The sequence below is a fragment of the Loxodonta africana genome, chromosome 12 (assembly GCF_030014295.1).
Source record: "Loxodonta africana isolate mLoxAfr1 chromosome 12, mLoxAfr1.hap2, whole genome shotgun sequence".
NCBI classification, from domain to species: Eukaryota; Metazoa; Chordata; class Mammalia; order Proboscidea; family Elephantidae; genus Loxodonta; species Loxodonta africana.
The window spans coordinates 63,041,167-63,058,744 of NC_087353.1; the positions used below are offsets into that span (position 1 = coordinate 63,041,167).

General features: G+C 44.8%; 2 protein-coding genes across 6 annotated transcripts in view; one reads left to right on the forward strand and one right to left on the reverse strand.

Annotated features, from left to right (window-relative positions):
• Positions 1 to 1,177: 1,177 nt before the first annotated feature.
• Positions 1,178 to 3,523, reverse strand: TMEM186 (transmembrane protein 186). Its single transcript, XM_010597317.3, has 2 exons — positions 3,354 to 3,523; positions 1,178 to 2,343 (listed from the first exon to the last, which is right to left on the reverse strand). The coding sequence occupies exons 1-2, from the start codon at positions 3,354 to 3,356 to the stop codon at positions 1,711 to 1,713; spliced, it is 636 nt and encodes a 211-aa protein (XP_010595619.1). The 5' UTR covers positions 3,357 to 3,523; the 3' UTR covers positions 1,178 to 1,710.
• Positions 3,524 to 3,550: 27 nt separating this feature from the next.
• PMM2 (phosphomannomutase 2) overlaps positions 3,551 to 17,578 on the forward strand; it is a 33,480-nt gene continuing 19,452 nt past the window's right edge. For all 5 annotated transcript variants that reach the window (XR_010323625.1, XR_002787592.2, XR_010323626.1 and 2 more), the window contains exons 1-4: positions 3,551 to 3,683; positions 12,321 to 12,432; positions 14,033 to 14,109; positions 15,146 to 15,237. Coding sequence is in view for 2 of the 5 variants with exons in the window: in XM_023557386.2 (XP_023413154.1) it covers positions 3,591 to 3,683; positions 12,321 to 12,432; positions 14,033 to 14,109; positions 15,146 to 15,237 (374 nt within the window). In the remaining 3 variants the exon portion in view is untranslated. The remainder of the gene's footprint in view (positions 3,684 to 12,320; positions 12,433 to 14,032; positions 14,110 to 15,145; positions 15,238 to 17,578) is intronic.

The following is a 17,578-nucleotide window of genomic DNA, read 5'->3' on the forward strand; positions in this document are numbered from 1 at the left end:
CGGACCTGACAGGCAGCAGGTGCCTGGTGCCTCCGAACATCCAAGACGCCCGTCACACTCCCCAGCCTGCCCACCTTGCTCTTGTTGACAGGAATTAACATCTGATGGGAATTTAATGACTGAAACAAATCAGTAAGGCTGTGCGCTTTCATTTGCATTTCTAAAGTGAATGAAAACGAAAAGGTAGTGCTCCCTTTTCTTAAAAGCTCCCAAACTGTCTTTCCCTGCTGTCTCTCCTTTCTCCGACCTCCTTCGAGAGCTTCCTACAGTGATTAGAATAAAATTCAGCATCCTCTCCTGGTCCATCCTTCCCCTCCCTCCCTCCACTCTCACCAGAGGGGCCTCCTCCTCTTCCCCAGCTTAGAACCTCACACTCCCTTTTCCTTCAGCCTGAAACAAACTGTGTCTGCCTCCTACAACACTCAGGTCTCCGCTGAAATGTCCCTTCCCCAGGGCCTCTTGTGCCCTTTTCCCATCATGCCCCTGCTGCTCATCTCCCTCAGACCATCCTGCTCTTCTTTCACTCTACTTGTCCACATTTGTAATTCCATGTTTGTCTAACGGAGTCCTTGGGTGACACGAATGATTAACGCACTTGGCTGGCTGCTAACTGAAAGGTTGGAGGTTCATGTCCACCCAGAAGTGCCTTGGAAGAAAGGCCTGGCGATCTACTTCTAAAAAACCAGCCATTGAAAACCCTGTGAAGCACAGTTCTATTCTGACACATTGGGTCACCATGAGTCAGCGTTGGAAACTGGTTACTGGTTTATAATTGGCTTTTGTTTATCAATAATGCACCAGCGTATCAGCATCTAGTTCATCAGTCTTTATTACACTATGAAACCTTCAGAATGTGGGAACCTCATACCTCTGGGTGGTGAACAAAATCCCAAGGGGCTGCTGCGTTTGCTTGGATGTCACCCCTGCCATTCAGTGTGCAGTTTACCAGCCTGGCAGAAAGATGTGGCCCCGTCCTAGGCTTCCTGCCAGTCCCTTCTGCTGCTGGACACACGGAGTGGACACAGCACAGGGCTCAGGAAATCTGTCCGATCACCTGGAAGCCTTTCACAGAGCCCTAACCTCTGACATAATGCTCAACATTTGCTCAGGGCTGTTGAGTCCGGAAAGCACTTTGACACTTGTTTATTCTCCCGCCCAGCTCATGAGACAGGCGGGACTCCCCATTTTACAGAGTGAAAACCAAGGTTCAGATGACCTAAGTCTTCTGACTCCAAATCCGGTGCTCCCCAGCCACACCACTCTGCCTTCCGATTCCACAGCAGTGCACTGCTTGGGTGACCGTGAGACAGCTTCCTCCAAGAACTGGCTCTTAGGAGAAGTTTCTGGCCATTATTTGAACATTATCCACAAGTGCAGTGAGAACTTGCACGTAGGGCCTTTTTATTAAACCTGGTTACTAGCTTTTGCCACATGAATTTCTTCATCCCATAAGACAAGTTCCTGGATTGCTGTTGTTATTTGCCATCCAGTCGATTTTGACTCATGGTGACTGCAAGGCCAGCTGATCTGCTTCTGAAAGGTCACAGCCTTGAAAATCCTATGGAGCACAGTTCTACTCTGCACACATGGGGTCACCATAAAGTTCCTAGGAGCCCTGGCAAAGTCTCCAGCTGCCTGTTCCTCTTTGTCAGCCTTCCTGTTAGAGATCCAGGTGGCCCAGGGATACCTGGAAGCCCAGCTTCCAGGAGTTTATCTGGGCATGTCCACTCTCCCAAACACCTGTGTGAATCGTTCTCTGTCCAGGATGCATCCATAGCGCATACTAAGGTAGAAAGTCTGCTTCCCACTGTACTGCTGGATACGGACGAACACCTCCTGGGGCCGGTCCCTGGTTTCCATGAGGGGGATCACATCAGCCACGGGGCAGCAGGTATCCTGCCGCGAGCCCCAGAAGGTCAGGTGGGCCACCCGCAGCACCGTGCCTGACTCATTCACGTACAAGATGCCCACCAGCCTCCGGAAGAAATGGCTCATCCAGCACAGCATGGCCAGGGCAAAGCCAGCTATCCCACCCATGAGGCACAGGGAGCCAAGACTCATCAGGCCCTGGGTGTACAAATAGAAGCCTGGCGGCAGGGCCACCACCGTCAGGGCCGTCTGTGCCACCTTCAGCCGAGACAGGAATCCGAAGACTCTGATGGCACCAAACCGGTAGACCATCTGGAATTTCTCCGTCTCTGTGTCTGATGGTGTCTCCTTCAAGGTGGGTGGTCTGCTTCCCACCCACCTCCTGGGATCCCGCGCACTGCAGCACAGCCCATGGAGCGGCCTCCCCCAGGCAGCTACCCTCTGCCACTGGGTCACTGCTCTGAGCAGGGCAGCCTGGAAGGGAGACAAGAAACCGTTTCTCTCATGGAACTAAACCATGCTAATCAAACAATAAACATTTGCAAAGCAGGTCCCACGGAGGCTCCCAACAATTCTGGGAGGTCTCTGGTATCACCAGAGATGGAGGGAAAGGTAAAGCCAGACCTTCATGACAACTATGAGATAGTTGCCATTACTTCCACTTTATCACTGAGGAAACTAAGGCCAGAGAGGGTAAGAAATTTGCCCAAGGATACACGGCAAGTGTGAATAGGGCAGTGTCTGACCCTTAAACTGTTCCAAGTAGGTACAGAAAAAACGGACCAGCCTTCATTCATTCAACAAATACCCAGGGTGGGCCAACTCCGGGCTGGGCATTGGATCCACAAGTCTTCGCGAACATTTCCCCAAGCAGGAAAACTAAGCAATCGATGTCCTAGTGGCGAACTAGAAAATAAATCCATGAGACGGCTATCACTATAAATAGGTTAGGTTTGAGTTAGCTTGGGTACTGGAGGGAACTGCTGTTTTCTCTTAGCCTAGTTCAGGGAAGGGGAAACAGCAAAGGAGGGGAAGGGAGGCCCCAACACAAGGCGCAAAGATTTTATTAGGTGCACAGTTCTACAACCTTGTGCAGTGGAAAAAGCTTTGGAGCCAGATCCGGGTTCCAATCCTGGCCCCAATGGTCACTAGCTGTGTATCCTTGGGCAAGTTACTCAACTTCTCTGAGCCTCAGTTTCCTCATCTTTCAAAATGGGGATTCTGGGCCTACTGAACGAGACTATGGTTTTAAAGCCCTCAACACACCGATGCACGGTGAACGCTCAGTGAATTTTAGCTATCCCGTTTTCAGTCGTCCATGTGACTTCAGGACACAGGGAACAGAAAAGCGTTCCCCATGCCGGAACTTCCTTCCGCGGACTCTCAGACTGAGACACCCAGGCGCCCTGCATGCCTGCCCTAAGCCCTGACCCCGACCCCGAAAGCACGTCACCTTCCTCAACCCCCACCACACTCCTTCTTACCATAGCCCCGCTAGTCGCTGCCGGAAGTGAATACCGCCTGCCCCCGGAACCTCTAGGAGCGCTTGCTCATACTACGAGAAACTCAGGAGTGTGTTGTATTCTGGGACTTGTGGTTCAGCGCTAGTGGCTGACGCGAGTTGCAGGCATTGTGAGAGCCTAGTCTCCTCGTCCCGGCGTGCCCTGCGGCGCGGGTGCCGAACCCGGAAGTTCCGGTCGAGTTCCGGGTGCCAACGGGTCATGTTTGGTGCGTGCGGAACTGGAGATATGGCGGCTACCGGCCCAGCACTGTGCCTCTTCGATGTGGACGGGACGCTGACGGCCCCGCGGCAGGTAGGCGGTACCCAGCGAACTGGCGGCAGCCGGTGCGGGGCCCCCTGATGGGTCCCGATTGGGCTAAAGATCGCCTCGGGTAGGCGCCAAGGGGCGGCTAAGGACCACCGACGGTCGGTTAATGACTGCCCACTCTTCCTGGGGTGCTGAACTCTATTCTGTGTGCCTGGAGGGATGCGAAGGAAGTCACCCAGCTCTTTAAGACGTCAGGGTGCTCGAAGAGATGAGATGGGACCGAAAAACCCTTGAGGGTAGAGAACTTGCACTGGGTTGGGAAGTCCAGTTCTGGACTTTCATTGCCAACCCTGGGTACCGATGGCCTGGAAACCCTGTGGAGCAGTTCTCCTCTGTCCTGCAGGGCCGCTATGAGTCGAAATCTACTCGACAGCAACGGCTTAGGTTTGGTTTTGGTCTTCAGGCCCCTGACCAACTGTGCACCACCCTCCTCCTGTCACCCATAAGCTGTGCCATGTAGGCTGATCTTAAGAATACAGGTTTCTGGGTTAAACAGACCTACCTGAGCCTCAGCTTCACTTTTTGGCAGCTGTGTGGCCTTGAGCAAGTCACTTAACCTCTCTGAGCCTCAGCATCTGCCCCTTTAAATGGGGACATTACCTCTTACATATGGTGCCTGTGAGGATGTTGATCTTTCTTAACTGAAACCTATTCTTGCCTGTAACAGCAAAATCTGGGAGTGCAAGTTTCCAAGGGCCCTTTTTGGCTCTGAGGTCCAGTGATCATCCGTTTATGGGCTATTAAGAGTACGTAATTGTCTGGAATTGGGGAATTCCTGTTTTTGTAAAGGGCAAGATAGTAAATTTTTGTTTTTGTGGACCATATAATCTGTAGTAACTACTACTCAGCTCTGCAAAAGCAGCCACAGACCATATGTAAATGAATGGGCATGGCCATGTTCTAATAAAACTTTATAAAAACAAACAGCAGTTCCGATTGGTTGGTGGACTATAGTTTGTCTATCCCTGGGTCTAGGGTTTACATTTCCAAGACTTAGACTTTATCATTGGACCCTTTCAACCCTTCCTTCCTCCCTCTTCCACCTCAGGAAGAGTAGTTGTTATTCCCATATTACATTTAAGGAAACTGAGACCCAGTGAAGCAATGACCTTCTCGGTTTCACAGTAGACCTGGTCAGTCCCTGGGTCTCGGGGTATTGTTATTTGCTACTTTTGCCATTTCCTACCACTGTGCTAAGGTGGAAGGTGTTTCAGTTTCTGAATGTGCTGTTCAGGAAAGTGCTTTGGATTTCCAGAAAGAATTAGAATAACTAAGCATAGTAGTTAAGTGCTATGGCTGCTAGGCTGCTAAACAAAACGTCGACAATTCAAATCCACCAGCCGCTCCCTGGAAACTCAATGGGGCAATTCAGCTCTGTCCTAGAGGGTCACTGAATAGGAATCTCAGGATTGAATTGACAGCAATGGGTTTTTTTAAGTATAAAGTACGAAATAGCAAAGAAACCAGGTTAGGTAGCCTACAACGTATTCTCTTAAGACATTTGAAACATGATATTGTTTGCAGTAAACGTAAATTATTTTTACACTCAAATAAATAAACTCTGTAATTTAAAAGAGAATTGTTTCTGTGTTGGGTGCTCTAGGTAAAATTTTTTTCGCAAAAGAGCTATTCATCATACAGTCTTTCTCTTCATCATTACATGCATTTGCAAACTGATAAGTGCAGTAAAATCCAGAAGCAGAAGACTTGCACTGCTGAAACAAGGACCGAGCTAAAAACATAAAAACTAATTAGAATGGACTCCAGGGCTTTGCACACGTCACTTGTTGTTAGGTGCACTCGAGTCGGTTCTGACTCATAGCGACCCTGTACACAACAGAACGAAACACCGCTCAGTCCTGCACCATCCTCACAGTTGTTGCTATGCTTGAGCCAACTGTTGCAGCCACTGTCAATCTCTTTGAGGGTCTTCCTCTTTTTTGCTGACCCTCTACTTTACCAAGTGTGATGTCCTTCTCCAGGGACTGATCCCTCCTGATAACATGTCCAAAGTATGTGAGACAAAGTCTTGTCATCCTTGCTTCTACTGAGCATTCTTGTTGTACTTCTTCCAAGACAGATTTGTTTGTTCTTTTGGCCATCCATGGTATGTTCAGCATTCTTCCCCAACACCATAATTCAAAGACGTCAAATCTCCTTCAGTCTTCCTTATTCATTGTACAGCTTTCGCATGCGTATGATGCGATTGAAAACACCATGGCTTGGGTCAGGCACGCCTTGTTCTTCAAGGTGACATCTTTGCTTTTCAACACTTTAAAGAGGTCTTAATGTGTCTTGATTTCTGGACTTCTGCTTCCATGGGTGTTGATTGTCGATCCAAGTAAAATGAAATGCTTGACAACCTCAATTTTTTCTCCATTTATCACGATGTTGTTTATTGGTCCAGTTGTGAGGGTTTTTGTTTTCTTTATGTTGAGGTGTAATCTGTACTGAAGGCTGTGGTCTTTGATCTTCATCAATAAGTGCTTCACGTCCTCTTCACTTTCAGCAAGCAAGGTTGTGTCATCTGCATAACGCAGGTTGTTAATGAGTCTTCCTCCAATCCTGATGCCCCGTTCTTCTTCATATAGCCCAGCTTCTCAAATTATTTGCTCAACATACAGATTGAATGGGCCTGATGAAAGAATACAACCCTGATGCACACCTTTCTGGATTTTAAACCATGCAATATCCCCTTGTTCTGTTTGAACAACTGTCTCTTGCTCCATGTACAGATTCCTCATGAGCACAATTAAGTGTTCCGGAATTCCCATACTTTGCAATGTTATCCATAATTTATTATGATCCACACAGTCGAGTGTCTTAGCATAATCAATAAAACACAGGTAGACATCTTTTTGGTATTCTCTGCTTTCAGCCAGGATCCATCTGGCATCAGCAGTGATATCCCTGGTTCCACATCCTCTTCTAAAGACGACTTGAGTTTCTGACAGTGCTTGTCGATATACTGCTGCAGCCGCTTTTGAATGATCTTTAGCAAAATTTTGCTTGCATGTGATAATGATGTTTTTTGGTAATTTCTACATTTCAGTTGGGTCGCCTTTCTTGGGAATAGACATATATATGGATCTCTTCCAGTCAGTTGCCAGGTAGGTCTTCCAAATTTCTTGGCATGGATAAGTACGCGCTTCCAGCGCTGCATCCAACTCTTGAAACATCTCAGTTGGTATTCTGTCAATTCTCAGAGCCTTGTTTTTTGCCAGTGCCTTCAGTGGAGCTTGGAATTCTTCCTTCAGTACCATTAGTTCCTGATCATATGTTACCTCCTGAAATGGTTGAACGTCGACCAATTCTTTTTGGTATAGTGACTCTGTATTCCTTCCATCTTCTTTGAATGCTTCCTGCGTCGTTTAATATTTTCCCTGTAGAATCTTTCAGTATTGTTACTCAAGGCTTGAATTTTTTCTTCAGTTCTTTCAGCTTGGGAAATGCTGAGCATGTTCTTCCCTTTTGGTTTTCTATCTCCAGGTGTCTGCACATGTCATCATAATACTTTGTCTTTTCAAGCCACCCTTTGAAATCTGCTCAGCTCTTTTACTTCATCATTTTTTCCTTTTGACATCCATTTTGGTCTTTTCTTTCTTTCCTGTCTGTTTAGTGATATCTTGCTTTCTTCACGTATGATATCCTTGATGTCATTCCACAACTCATCTGGTCTTCAGTCATTAGTGTTCAATGCATCAAAACTGTTCTTGAGATGGTCTCTAAATGCAGGGGGGATATACTCAAGGTCATACTTTGGCTCTCGTGGACTTGGTCTAATTTTCTTTAGTTTCAGCTTGAACTTGCATATGAGCAATTGATGGTCTGATCCGCAGTTGATTCCTGGCCTTGCTCTGACTGATGATATTGAGCTTTTCCATTGTCTTTTTCCACAGATGTAGTTGATTTGATTCCTGTGTATTCCATCTGGCGAGGTCCGTGTTATATAGTCACTGTTTATGTTGGTGAAAAAAAGTATTTGCAATGAAGAAGTTGTTGGTCTTGCAAAATTCTATCATGCTATCTCCAGCATCCTTTCTATCACCAAGGCCGTACCGACCCTTCTTTGTTTCCAACTTTTGCATTCCAATCACCAGTAATTATCAGTGCATCCTGATTGCATGTTCTATCAATTTCAGACTGCAGAAGTTGATAAAAATCTTCTTTGGCCTTAGGGGTTGGAGTGTAAATTTGAATAAAAGCGCTATTAACTGGTCTTCTTGTAGGCGTATGGATGTTATCCTATCACTTACAGCGCTATACTTCAGGATAGATCTTGAAATGTTCTTTTTGACGATGAATGCAACACCATTCCTCTCCAAGTTGGTAGTCTCGGCATAGTAGACCATATGATTGTCTGATTCAAAATGACCAGTACCAGTCCATTTCAGCTCACTAATGCCTAGAATATTGATCTTTATGCGTTCCATTTCATTTTTGACGATTTCTAATTTTCCTAGATTCATACTTCATACATTCCAGGTTCTAGTTTTTAATGGATGTTTGCAACTGTTTCTTCTCTTCAGCAAATGAAGGCCCCAAAAGCTTGACTCCATCCACTTCATTAAGGTCAACTCTATTTTGAGGAGGCAGCTCTTCCCTAGTCGTATTTTCAGCACCTTCCAACCTGAGGGCCTCATCTTCCAGCAGTATATCAGACTATCACATGTCAGCATCACAGCAACACACAAGCCCCCACAGTACGACAAACTGACAAATGTGTGGGGGTACATGTCACTATTTTAGTAGAATTTTGTTGTGCTGTGTACTTTGCTAAAAAATGCAGTGCCATATAAAGACAGTTGGTACTTACAACGATAGTCTGCAAAAAGTAGGGAGACATAAACCTAAGTGAAGTGTTTTTCCAACTTCCCATTATGAAAAATTTCAAATGTACATAATCATTGAAAGAGTAGCACACAGAACACCCATAGCTCCGCCACTTAGATTCAACAGTGGTTGACATTTTGTTATATTAACTTTGTCTCTCTCTTTTTTTTTTGTCTTTTGCTGAGCCCTGGTGGTGCAGTGGTTAAGAGCTCAGCTGCTAATCAAAAGGTTGGCAGTTCAAATCCACCCGCTGCTCCTTGGAAACCATATGGGGTGGTTCTGCTCTGTCCTGTAAGGTGGCTATGAGTCAGAATCGACTTGACAGCAGCGAGTTTGGTTTGGTTTAGTTTTTGGTTTGCTGAGCCACTTTCTAAGCTGCTGTCATCATGGAACTTCGCCCCTAAATCCTTTAGCATGTACCTCTTCAGAACAAGGACATCCTCGTTCATAACCACAGTATCATCATCACACCTAAGAAAATTATCACCAACTCCATGATGTTATACCCTAGCCCAGGGTTCAGCAAACTTTTTCTGTAAAAGGCCAGATGGTAAACGATCACCAACCTTCTAATAGTATTTAATACCGAGCCCAAGGCGCAGCAAACTTTTTTTCTGTAAAAGGCCAGATAGTAAATATTTGAGACCATAGGCCATATAGCCTCTGTCACAACTACTCATTCCAGTGTTGACTGCATTCCAGAAATACTTATTTACAGAAACAAGCAGCAGGCCACGTTTGGCCTGCAGGCCCTAGTTCATAGACGCCTACCTCTAGTCAGTAGTCACATTTCCTCAATTATCCCCCGACCAAAAAAAAAAAGCCAAACCCATTGCCACCGAGTCAATTCTGACTCATAGTAACCCTATAGGACAAAGGAGAACTGTCCCATAGGGTTTCCAAGGCTGTAATCTTTATGGAAGCAGACTGCCACACCTTTCACCTGTGGAGCAGTTGGTGGGTTTGAACTGCTGACCTTTAGGTTAGTAGCCCAGTGCTTTAACCACTGCATCACCAGGGTTCATGTTATCCCCCAAAAGTCCTTTAATATTGAGTTCTTTTAGAAGGTGAATTTTCTAACTATTCCACCTTAACTTCAAGTTTCTGGTTCTTTCTTTGTGTTTTATTTTGGCCGGGGTGATTTCTAAAGGATTCTGTGTGAATATCAGCACAAAGTTAATTTGGGAACATCAAAACAATTTTACTGTGCAGTTATTTCACTCTAAAGGTCTCCAGTGGGGGTCATGTAGATGCTCTGTCGTGGTCGTGGCAGCTGGGTCTTATCTACTGTCAAAACGTATTTGCTGCCACTTGGAAGAGAAAAGATGCCCTCTGCAATCCTGCTACATCACAGAACGTGTCGTGGTGGCTGACCACAATACCATGTAGTTCATCAGTGTGTGCCACGGTTAAGATATAATAAATTGTATCCTTAGGCTTCTTTCTGTTTGAAGACAGAAGTATTTGGGGGGGGGTAGCATTGCATTTTTAATATTTTGCAATCGAAATAGTCTTTTCCACTTCCTCCCATTCTCTTGTCAGGTCTGAGTAAACCACTTGGGAAACTCTGGGACTTGTCTGCCCAATCCTCCCTGACTCTCAGGCTGGTGGCACAGTGATTAAGGGCTCAGCTGCTAACCTAAAGATTGGCTGTTCAGATCCACCCAGTGGCTCCTTGGGAGAAAGACCTCACGATCGTAAAGATTATAGCCTAGAAAATCATATGGGCCAGCTCTACTCTGTCACACAGAGTCCAGTACAACAACAGTGCAGTTCTAGATGTTGTCTGACCCAAACCAAAACCCATGGCCCTTGAATCGATTCCAACTTATAGCGACCCTTTAAGAAAGGGTAGAATTGCCCCATAGGGTTTCCAAGGTTTTAATCTTTTTTTTTTTTTTAATTTTTATTGTGCTTTAAGTGAAAGTTTACAAATCAAGTCAGTCTTTCATACAAAAATTTATATACACCTTGCTGTATACTCCTAATTGCTCTCCCCCTAATGAGACAGTACACTCCTTCCCTCCACTCTCTATTTTCGTGTCCATTCGCCCAGCTTCTAACCCCCTCTGCCCTCTCATCTCCCCTCTAGACAGGAGATGCTAACATAGTCTCATGTGTCTACTTGATCCAAGAAGCTCACTCCTCACCAGTATCATTTTCTATCCCATTGTCCAGTCCAATCCCTGTCTGAATAGTTGGCTTTGGGAATGGTTCCTGTCTTGGGCTAACAGAAGGTCTGGGGACCATGACCACCGGGGTCCTTCTAATCTCAGTCAGACCATTAAGTCTGGTCTTTTTATGAGAATTTGGGGTCTGCATCCCACAGCATTCCTGCTCCCTCAGGGGTTCTCTGTTGTGTTCCCTGTCAGGGCAGTCATCGGTTGTAGCTGGGCACCATCTAGTTCTTCTGGTCTCAGGCTGATATAGTCTCTGGTTCATGTGGCCCATTCTGTGTCTTGGGCTCGTAATTACCAAGGTTTTAATCTTATGGAAGCAGACTGCCACATCTTTCTCCTGCAGAGTGACTGGTGGGTTCTAACTGCTGACCGTTTGGTTAACAGCCCAGCACTTAACCACTGCACCACCAGGGATTCTCAGATGTTATCTAGTAGGTCGAAATTCCGCTGTAAGTGAAATGTGAGAAAAATTGTGCTCCATTATAAGCCCTTCTGTGCAAGTGTATTTTAGTAATCATATGCATGTATTGCTCTGGTTTTAAAAAGAAAATTTTTTTTAAGTAAAAAGACTGAGTGAAGTCCAGATGTTTATATACTGAGGTTGAGTGAACTGTTTTGGTTTCTAATTTCTGGTAGCTTTATTTGTAAGGATATTCCATGTAAGTGTATAATTCAGATTGCTAAAAGTAATGAATTATTATGATGTTCTAGAAGTCGTGATTGGTCTTAATATGGGGGTATCTGTTCATCTTAGTTTATAATTTATTTTGAATTAGCACACAGTTTGGAATTCAGCATGAAAGTATACTCTTGAGATCATTGTTTATAGATAAGAACTTTTCTTTTACGAGAAATGAAATTCTAAGGATCTTTTATGCTTGGGAGGTGTAATTTTAATAATTCTGAACTTCCTGTTAATCTCCTTATATTATTTTGTTAAAATCAACAACTTAAGTCCACAAATGGAATACAGTGCGGCATTGGAAAGGAGTGAGCTTTGTCTGTGTGTATTGCCAGGGAAATATCACCGCTCCACAGTGCTGATAAAGCAAGTCATGGCAAAGTACGTAGAATAATTCCATTTGTGTTAAAAAAAAAAAAAAAAAAAGCTTATACGTGCATGCAGGCAAGTTTATAAATACATATAAAAATAGCTGGAATGATGCACAGCAGCTGTTAATATATTATTTGTACTTTTAAAAATTTGGTAATAAGCAAAAACCAAGTTTGTTCTGGTAAAGATTTACTGTCCCAAAGCTGTTAGTTGCCATCTAGTCGATTCTGCCTCATAGTGACCCCATGTGGGCAGAGTAGAGCTGTCCCAGAGGGTGTTCAAGGCTGTGACCTTTCAGGAGCAGATCGCCAGGCCTGTCTTCCAAGTCGCCTCTGAGTGGGCTCAAACCACCAACCTTTCAGCTCATAGTTGAGCACTTAACCATGTGCACCACCCAGGGACTCCACCCCAAAATTACAGCTAACTTACTGAAAGTTCAGACCTGATATCTTAAACGGTGTGTATTAAAGTTAAGGGTTGCGTTAACCCTTGCAGCTTTGGTCATCTGGTTATTTTGTAGCTCATAACTGTTGTATTTTCTTTCTTGAAATGCAGAAAATTGCCAAAGAAATGGATGACTTTCTACAAGAGTTGAGACAGAAGATCAAAATTGGAGTAGTAGGCGGGTCAGACTTTGAAAAAGTGCAGGAGCAACTGGGAAATGATGGTAAACTCTACATTGCTAATTATGCTTTCATAAAAGATTATCTTCTCTTGAGGCTGTTGGGACCTGTAGTCATTAAGTGTCATAGTCAGCCCTGAGTCCCACCCATATCTGGCAGACTTCCTCTTTCCTTGTTTGGGGAAACAGTTTCTCTCTGCCTTTATTCCTGTGACTAAATCCCTGGAGTTGGCTGGTGGAGCACTTGGTACTCAGGTACATAGGTAGTCACCTGGAGAGGTGAGTATCTGTGTCTTTGAACATGAGACGCGCTGCCTGGAATGCTTCTTGTCCCGGTAACAGCCCTTCCGGCCTCAGCCCAGGCCTGTCTCCTGACTAGCCTGATCACCCAGGTGTTGAGGTGCCCTCCTGGTCTAGGTGCCGCCTTTGCTGCCCCGGCACAGCAGTTCCCGGAGTCACCCAGGCTCCTCCCCTGCTTACTGAACCAGAATCCCTAGCGCAGGACCCCAAGAGCTGTAGGTTCTTATTGGCCCTTTGGCTGTAGATTTTAACTCAGCTGTTCTTCGGGGCCTGGGAATCTGTATTTTAGCAGGTACCCCCCCCGCCCAAGTGGTTCTAATGTGCATCCCTGCTACATTCGAATGATTATTGGGGACTTTCTGGCTGTGTGTATGTCTGGAGAACCAGGACTGTGGTTTATTCATCTCCGTAGCCCCATGGCTTCTAGGGTGCCTGGCCCAGGAATAAAAAAAGTGGAGAAATGGATGAATTGATCACTCTTTTAACTCCTGTTGCCCCAGGGTCTCTCAGCCTCAGCAGGTAACTCTTTGTTGTGGAGGCTGTTCTATGGGTTGTAAAATGTTTAGCAGCATCCCTGGCCTTTACCCACAAGATGCCAGCATCCTCCATTCCATTCCAAGAATGTCTCTAGACCTTGCAAAATGTCCCTTGGGGGGCGGAGATGTACCAATTGAGAGCCACTGCTCTAGATGTGGTGTTTTACCATCTACATCATCTCAGGGAGTGCAGCAATAGACTCTCGAAAGCTTCCAAGCTAGCAGAAAGCTGAAGACCCACCTGTATGATCATCTCATGGGGAGCTTATTAAAATGCAGATATGGGGCCGTGCCCACACACAAGGATGCAGTCTAGGGTTTCAGGGCCCAGGAAAATAAAGTTTGACAATCCCTCCATTGAGAGTTTATATGAATGGTTTCCAAATCTGACTGATAAAAGAATCATCTGTGGAGCTTTAAAAAAAAAAACCTGACTTTTAGTAAGTCTGCTGGAGATTCTGATTCAGAGCGCCCGAGGACAGAGCCTAGACCTTGCACCAGTGCTGGTGAAGCTGATTCACAGCAAGCCCTGGGAGCCCTTGCCCACTGGCATATGGGTGTCTAGGCAGGGAGGCTGAAGGCAGAGACACCAGATAACCCACTGCCAAGGCTCCAACCCCAGCCCAGGAATCTTCCTGGACATTTGTAATCAAAGGAGCCTTTTTTCAGCCTCCCTGCTTGTTAAGATGAGATACTGTTTCACAGTCCTTACTTGAGTTGAGCAGCTTTATTGATGATGTGTTACTGAGGAAGTAGAAACACAGGTTTCAATTATTGCATCCTAAAGTCTTCTTTTTTTCTGGTTGTAGTGGTTGAAAAATATGATTATGTGTTTCCAGAAAATGGCTTGGTAGCATACAGAGATGGAAAACTCTTGTGTAAACAGGTAGGTTCTCCAGGGTCCAAAGTACTACGAAAAAACAAACAAACCCGTTGCCGTGACTCATAGCTCCCCTGTAGGACGGAGTAGAACTGCCCCATAGGGTTTCCAAGGCGGTAATCTTTACGGAGTTGGCCTACCACATCCTTTTCCCGAGGAGCAGCTAGTGGGTTCTAACCGCCGACCTTTCGATTAGCAGCTGAGCACTTAACCACTGTGTCACCAGAGCTCCTTAAGTGCTATTTACCACTACTAAAATATTTTCTAGAAGGATATTTAATGTCGAATGCCTCAGGGGAACTAACGAACAGGGATGAACAATCTTTTCACTCTGTATTCTCTTTTACTTAGTGAATTTTGAATCATGTTATTACATATTCCAAATTGATATCTAGATTTTTATGATTTTTATTTAAGGATATTTGATCCCAGATCTCCATGATAGAAGAGAGTAGGGTAGGCAGCCTTGCTATAAACAGTTTTTTTCATTGTAAAAATACGTATAAACAACATTTGTCATTTCAGCATTTTTTACGTGTACAATTCAGTGGCACTAATTGTGTCATCATGTGCAGCCTTCACCACTACCATTTTTCAGGTTTTTCATCACCTGCTAGAAGCTTTTTTAACGGATACTATGCTTTAACAGCTTCCGTTAGTAAGAAGTTAGATCATTCTATCCAGACGTAAGAGAAGTGGAACAAATATGTTTTCCATTAACGTCTGTAGATAACTTAATTGAATAAAAGCAGCAGAGATAAACCCTTGGGACTTCCATGAAGCATCTGAAAGATAATGAATACAAAAAGCTAGAGTAATGAAGCAGAAATTGGCTTTTGACTGGAGCCCTTTCCATTTTGCCTAGTGTTTTCAACGGGAGGGAAAAGGAAAAGAAGAAAAAGACATTGTGGTGTGTCACTGTCACCACTACATCAGCCTAGTGACCCTCAAACGATGGTGGTTGAAGACCTGGGTTTGCTGTAAAGCCATTTTGAAAATGCCTCCTGCTGAATCAAGTAACCGCAGTATTTTCTTTATCTAGAATATTCAAGGTCACCTGGGTGAGGCCCTAATCCAAGACTTAATCAACTACTGCCTGAGCTACATTGCGAAAATTAAACTCCCAAAGAAGAGGTAAGTGTGCTTTTAGCAAAGAAGAATGTCATTTGATAGTTTGGTGCTAATTTAGATCTAAAGCAGGGCTTAAAACTGGTGCGTTCTGGTTTGAACCCTTCCTGATAATTTGCATTTCTAACAAGTTCCCAGGAAGTTATACATAAGGATCAACTTGGGGATCTTGTTAAAATGTAGATTCTGATTCAATATATGTGGGGTAGAAATGCAGATTCTCAGCAAGGAACTTGTTAGAAATGCAAATTCTCAGCAGAGGTTCGAACTAGAGCAAACCAGTTCAAAGTTCTGATCCAAAGCCCAGCATGTAGTAAGGAATAATTGGAAACACCCTGTAAAACCAACAGTGTAACAATAGTGATACAGATGATGGCAGTCCACATGATGGAAATTCACACAGCCATTGAAAACCAAGGTGCCTCTGGGTGGACTTGAACCAGCAAACTTCCAGTTAACAGCTAAGTGCATTAAGCATTTGCATCACCCAGGGACTCAGTAGGCATTTGATTTTGGGAACTCCTCCTCTGGCTTCTGCAATCTTCCTAATTCCATTTAAATAAAATAAAATAAAATAAAAAAACCGTAACATACATAAATGCCCACAGTGAACACCACAGTAAAAAGATTGACATGAATGGGCCTGAATGCTAAACAGTGGTTAGTTCTGGGCGGCGAAGTCACAGGCGATTTCTTTTAAAGACTTTCAGTTTCTTCTCAGTGTTCTCCACTTAGTAGGCAACACCTTAATCTTCAGAAGGAGAACCACTTCTTCAGTGGCGACTGAATTTCAGAACATGCTGCACTTTAGGCTTCAGACTATTAGGATTCATAAAACAAGTGCTTCCTGCTCATCCTCTCCAAGGAAAGTGCAAGGAGCTTCCCCTTTAAACCGTGTCCCAGGATGGGGCATGGATGAAACCCGCTGCACCAGAGGTGATATTTATTGCAGCTGGGTGATAGGGGTGGTCTTAGTTTCCTAGTGCTGCTGTAACAGAAGTACCGCACACAGGTGGCTTTCAGGAACAGAAATTGATCTTCTCACAGTTCAGGAGGCTAGGAGTCTAAATCAGGGTCTTGGCTGTGTCGATTCCTTCCTTGTCTGTAGCCCCTGGGCATGTAGAGGAACCCCATGTGCTGTCAGTCTTCCTGAGGCCAGCTCACATCTGTGTCTGATCAGCTCTTTTTATAACTCAAAAGTGGTTAGGTCTAGGACACACCCTGCACTTTGATAAGGCCTCATTCACATAATAGAGAAACGGGATCACACTCACAGGTGTAGGGGTTAGGATTTCAGCACATGTTTTGGGGGACACAATTCAATCCATAACAGGGGTTCATTGTCCTAATCCATTTACTTTTGTATATGTTAGAAATTCTCCACAATGAAAAGTGAAAATGTACATGTAACCCAGTTCAGTCTTTCTTTTGGGCTAAATTTTAAAGGAGGATTAAAAAAAATGAAGAAGACATAATTCCATCCCCAGAAGAGTTCATCATGTCTTCCTTTCCCTTCCCTCCCATCCATGAGGGAGACGGCCATGCAGAGCTATAATTCTACAATAGTATAAGGTACGGGTGCATTCGGGGGGCAGCATGGGGACCCATCTTGATCAGCATTTGCCCACATTTCACGTCGGTGCCAGCTGCGTGCCCCACATAGGTCAGGCAGATGTGGTAAGACTTTAGACAGCCCCAGTCTCCAACGAAGAAGTGAATGTTTGCTAAATTACTTTAATCCTTGTTTCTGAGAAGCCTGTCTAAAATGTATCAGCTTGCCTCCCTGCCTTGAGGATCAGAGTGGTAACATGTCCTTGAGTTGGGGTAACATCGTTGAGCTCTTGTCCTGATGGTTTAGGTCCCCCCAGCCCTATAGTCACCCCAGGAATGCTCCCCAGTCCCCCTTGCTCTAGAGTGCACACGTAGAAAGTATGGAGGATGGGCAGGGCTGTACTGGCTCAGGCCAACCTGGACGTGAGATTTCTAACCAACCATCCTCATGCTCACGTGCTGCTGTGGCATTTGCCTCCTTCTCCACAAGTTGAGCAGAAGAGCTGAAAGGATCCAGGTGATTGAGATTTTGCTGTACTTAACGTTACCTAGCTCTTAAGCGTGGAGTAGCTAAAGGGAACGGAACAAATGATGAAGTAAAAGAGCTGAACAGAAGATTTCAAAGGGGGGCTTGAGAAGACAAAGTCAAGTATTATAATGACATGCGTAAAGACCTGGAGTTAGAAAACCAAAAGGGAAGAATATGCTCAGCATTTCTCAAGCTGGAAGAACTGAAGAAAAAATTCAAGCCTCAAGTTGCAATATTGAAGTATTCTATGGGCAACGAATAAGGAAG